The 5,159-nt window shown below is 38.0% G+C and overlaps 1 protein-coding gene across 2 annotated transcripts; it reads right to left on the bottom strand.

The window, feature by feature from the left end:
- Positions 1-1,907: 1,907 nt before the first annotated feature.
- LOC128519559 (nuclear factor 7, brain-like) lies at positions 1,908-4,530 on the bottom strand. 2 transcript variants are annotated; one of them, XM_053493337.1, is made up of 6 exons: positions 3,667-4,530; positions 3,448-3,573; positions 3,153-3,371; positions 2,910-3,057; positions 2,675-2,701; positions 1,908-2,573 (listed from the first exon to the last, which is right to left on the bottom strand). In XM_053493337.1, exons 1-6 carry the CDS (start codon positions 4,264-4,266, stop codon positions 2,029-2,031), a joined length of 1,665 nt encoding a protein of 554 aa, XP_053349312.1. In that variant the 5' UTR covers positions 4,267-4,530; the 3' UTR covers positions 1,908-2,028. The 2 variants fall into 2 exon arrangements, with proteins under 2 accessions (XP_053349312.1, XP_053349307.1); XM_053493332.1 differs by having other exon boundaries at positions 3,153-3,387; positions 3,479-3,573.
- Positions 4,531-5,159: the final 629 nt, after the last annotated feature.

Raw genomic sequence — 5,159 nt, 5'->3', positions numbered from 1 at the left:
CATTTGACATAGAAAGCAAGCCTTCAGAGCCAGCTCAACACAAATCTAAATTTAAACAAAACTAAACTAATGTCTACTAGACAGTATTAATGCTCGACCCAGTTTCCCAGAGCTACCAGCTTTTTATATGATCTCTAATTAGCTGTCTCGGCTCAGGTTGGCTCCATCATCAACTGACCGAGGTGCCTTCTGGGAAACTGAGTCTTTTAACAGAACTACAAACAAAGTAAAAGATGCACACAGTGCCCTCTAGGGGCGGTCCCTTACATACATTACATAATGTGCCTTTTCTGTTATCAAGAGGTAATACATTACTGCATAAATTATGGAAAAATTAAAAGGGCCTGTTTTACCTAAATTTACCTAATCTGTTTTCACCTGACCTTCTTCTTTATTGTCTTGTCTCTCACACAATGAAGAATCTTAACGATGGAGAATCCTTGGACATTCCAGTGGGAATTCTCTGCTATGAGAACAACAGAGCCACAAGCCCTACATCACCACAACTGAAGCCCACAAGAGTGAGGATCATCCTAGAGGGCAGCCTTGTAATGGATTCACCCACCAACCTGCCTCAAGCTATGTGTCTCTTGTTTGACTTTACCTATGCAATCCACTTGAAGTACCCAAAGTCCATGATAAACACTTTTATCTTCATTCAGCAGGTATTGATAAACTTGGATCGAAGTGAGCTATTAACTTTAAGGGGGCAGCGCCCCTGCGCCCATTATTGACCGGCCGCCACTGTGTTTCAATAAAATGAAAATAAGAACTGCATTGTGTGTTCATTGACAAAATAAAATGCAAACTGATCTGGAATTTTCCTATCCCAATTATTTTATTACATATATGGTATTAAGTGTATTTGAAGTAAATTAATTAATATCTGAGTATTTTGCATTTAAGTTGACTCTACTTAGCTAAAGAAAAAAAAATCTTTTCTTGATTATTTAACACAATTAAATAATGAGTTAAATAATGAGTGTATGAGTTTAAATATAGCATTTTTACTTTTTTAAATTTAAGTTGACTCTATTTAAAAAATGTATTTTTCTTCTGTCAATTAGTTAAAGCATTTGCCTCAAATGGTTTAAGTACAATCATGTTAGCCACATACACACACACACACACACACACACAAACACACACACACACATACCAGTTTGCCGACAGTGATTGATGCTTTATATTTTATATTTGTCATGCCAATAAAGCGCTTTTCTTGAATCTTAACTCTCACTCACATAAGCTTGGGCGCACACACACTATATGACTATATGAGTGACGCACACGCATTGAGACCGAGCATGAGAGACGATTATCCACAATACTGCTCGTATTTGAACACCTCATTAGTTTACAGAGTTAAAATTTATTTAAAATGTTTGCTCGTCTTGCAAAACACTCCGATCAGGTTACTTGCAATCCAAGGCTTTGATGTAAAGTGAAAAGTGTCTGTCTGTCCCTGTCTGTGACCTTTGACTTATGATTGTGTCTCCTGTTTGCTGATGCTGTTTGTATATATTTGATATGGCGATGACTTTGAGACAGTTTCCCTTAAACAGTAAAGTGATGTTCCAGGTTTTGTCACTGATACACTGTGGTTCATGCTCCCATTGGTTGTGACATGCTGCTTGATAATCTCAATAAAAAAAGATGTAAGTGTTAAGATTTCTCTCACAGATGATACACGCTGTGAGTTGTGCATCAATCTAATCTAACTGTTCTGTGCAGTGTGTATATAATTATGATATATTTTTATCTGTGTTGTTTCTGTGATTGTTTCACTACAGTATAAACAGGACTAGATAATGTACAATAGATTATCACAAAATTATAAATGCAATACAAACAAATAATAAATTTAGCAATTTATGACAATCACCATGCTCAAAACAATATAATGCAAAATGTATATATTTATTAAAACAATGAATCAGTTGAGGTTAAACGTGCTTTAAAGCCTGAACCAACTTTACACAATGCTGAAATGATTTAAAGAAAATGAAATTCAAATAAAAATTAATATTATATTTGACTAACAGGACAGATAATCAGTGGTGCGGAATTTTTACCTTCATCATTAGAACAGGGGCTGAAGTCTGGATAAAGTTTCTCAGTGAAAGTCTGACCAGTGAAAGAGTAGATATGAGACTTTGCATCAACATCATAGAAGGAGATCAGACCCTCCTCATAATCCACAAACACCCCCACCTTCTGAGGAGCCTGTTTTAAGGAGAGGGAGACACGAGGAGAGTCCAGAGACACATATTCAGTATCATTTCTCAGCCACACACACCAGACTTCATCTTCAGGACTGACTGTAATCTTCCCTTTCCTGTTAATGGACTCTCTGACCACTCCTAAACCCCACTTAGTCTTCCCTCTGACCTGCACCTCATAGTAAAATCTCCCTGAGGAGAATCCCTTCTTTCCCAACACACAGACACAACGATTAAACCTCTCTGGATTATCAGGGAGATTCTGTCTCTTGTCTCCATGTGTAACTTGTTTCCCATCATCAGACAGGATGAGATAAGGTTGAGCTGTATCAGGATCCAGAGTCACATCCACTGAGAGACAGAAACACAGCGAACATCAGGTTTATCATTGTACAGTGTGTAACAGTGAAGAAATATATACTTAGTCATGTGATCAATAAGAGTTCACAAACCTGCATATTGTTTAATTCTCTTCAGTTCTGTTTGAAAATTAAGAATATTATTGATGTCATATATATTTCTTTTTTATTATTATTTTATTTTATTTTTATGAGGTGAAATAAAATATATGATTATTGTAAATTGCTGATGCTGTAACAATAAAACACACACAAGCAGTGATAAAAACGGGTATTTCTGTCACCAGAGTCTTTATGAATTTTAGCATTTAGATCAGTAAGTACTGACCAGTCTCATCAAGCTTCTCCATTTCCTCACTGAGTGTCTCCTGAATCTGAGACAGAGCTCTCCTCACAGTCTCCACACTCAGACGAGAGTTAATAGTGACATCAGTCCAGTCCTGGGTGTGTGGAGGGCTGCACAGTGACGGGTAAATCTACAGTACAGCAGGAGAGAGGAGAAATCCCTCAGTCTGGGGACTGCTGTCCTGTCATGTGCTGCATTGCTATTGAGAAACAGAGGGACTCTGACCTGTAGGAGGTGGAGGTGATCCTCAGTGTGTGAGAGCTGCTCCAGTTCAGTGTTTCTCCTCTTTAGCTCAGTAATTTCCTGCTCCAGATCTTTAATGAACTCTTCAGCCTGCCTCTCTGCTGCTTTCTGCTTCTCCTCCATCACCTTAAGCAGCTCAGCCTGTCTTCTCTCAATGCAGCGAATGAGAGCACTGAAGATCTCCACAACATCTGCTTTCTCCTTCTCTGTGTTTTTCCAACAGGTGATTAAATTAAGATAAATAATTTTATTTCATATGGTTGTATCAGGACTCCACTAATGTATTTGTTGTGAAGGAGAGACTCACATTATTGAGTTCTACAGAGTGTTTTATTTCTTCAATCTTTTTCAGTCGCTCCTGGATCATCTGCTGAACTTCTGCTTGTGTCTTTTCCATCTCAGTCTGAGAAAAATATAGATGATGTTCAACCCTTGCTCATGGCATTTCATTAGTTTGCAAACTTTTACTATCCATTAATAAGTTTCAGTCTCTCACCTTCTTCTCTGTACTCTCCTCCTCTATAGGAACAGTGTTGTGAGTTCTGTGGTCTCCCTCAGTACAGAACTGACACACACACGTCTGGTCGTCTCCACAGAACAGCTCCAGGGGTCTCTCATGTTTCTGACAGATGTAGTCCTCCAGGTTCTCCACAGGCTCTATCAGTTTGTGTTTCTTTAATGAAGAAACTCTCTCATGAGGTTCCAGGTGAGTCTTGCAGTAAGAGGTCATACAGGTCAGACAGGACTTTACAGCTGCACATTTCTTTTTACAGCAGATCTCACAGAGCACCAGAGATTGGGTAGGTTTTTCTGCAGCACTGCTGGATTTCACCTGAACTGACTTCTTAAATGAAGCTGCCAGTCCAGAGATGAACGTATTCACACATAACTCTGGTCTTTTAGCAAAAGATGTTTTACACACTGGACACTGACAGTGTGAACTGCTGTCCCAGAACTCTTTGAGACAGATCATACAGAAGTTGTGTCCACATGGAGTAGAGACTGGATCAGTGAACACATCCAGACAGATGGAGCACTGGAGCTGATCTTCACACAGGACACTGCTGGAGGAAGCCATGACTGACACAGGAGACATGATTAGAGTGGATTTTAGAAAACGTTCCACAGTGTAATCCTTACAACACACACTGACACTGCATATATATAATATTGATTACAAACAAGGAATAAAATAATCAGTGTTGTGCTTTTATGGGAATATAATCAAGGATGGTGTATGTGATTATAAAAGTATAGTTACTAGTTGATTCTTTCTTTTCTATACAAGCCTGTGTTAAAGTGTTTATTTCCCTTCATACTACAGAAATGTATCAATGATTACAGATTGTAATAAATGACAAATAATTTAATCTTTAGTTTTATTTAATTGTGTTTAAATCTAAAGCAGTTAAACTAATTTTTAATTATTTAAAGTTTATTTCGTTTAAAATTATTAATGATAAATGTATTATAGGGAATATCTCACTGTAACACACACACACACAAACACACACACACACACACACACACACACACACACACACACACACACACACACATATATATGACTTTTCCTGCTCACTTACAGTTTAGCTTCTGTGATTTTAGTTCCTTGAAGACAGACTGAGAAGCTTCAAACTGGAGATTGTGTCCTGCTGAAACCTGATGAATACTGATGAGGAAAAGTCTTCACACTACTTTCGTTTCACCCGAGTGACATCATTAGGCCACGCCCCCCGCATTCTAGAATATTTATTTATTACTCAGTTACACATTTTGGCCACTAGATGGCAGCCATTCTCCAAAGAAACTACAGGTAAACATTACACATCTTGTACTGTATGTCCACATTACATTTACATTTAGGCATTTGGCAGACGCTCTTATCCAGAGCGACTTACAAAAAGTCCTTTAATGTTTACATCATTGGATACATACTTACACTGGGTTAACTAGGTTAATAACTAAGTGCCATTAGTCCAACACAAC

Source organism: Clarias gariepinus, chromosome 1, assembly GCF_024256425.1.
Source record: "Clarias gariepinus isolate MV-2021 ecotype Netherlands chromosome 1, CGAR_prim_01v2, whole genome shotgun sequence".
NCBI classification, from domain to species: domain Eukaryota; kingdom Metazoa; phylum Chordata; class Actinopteri; order Siluriformes; family Clariidae; genus Clarias; species Clarias gariepinus.
The sequence above is the reverse complement of the archived record's forward strand: the minus strand, read 5'-3'. Positions and strand labels throughout refer to the sequence as shown.

Coding starts and splice junctions, on each gene's coding strand:
- LOC128519559 (XM_053493337.1), bottom strand. CDS start 4,266: ATGTCTCCTGTGTCAGTCATGGCTTCCTCCAGCAGTGTCCTGTGTGAA. Junction 3,574..3,666: donor AGGAGAGTACAGAGAAGAAG/GTGAGAGACTGA, acceptor TATTTTTCTCAG/ACTGAGATGGAAAAGACACA. Junction 3,372..3,447: donor CCTTCACAACAAATACATTA/GTGGAGTCCTGA, acceptor AACACAGAGAAG/GAGAAAGCAGATGTTGTGGA.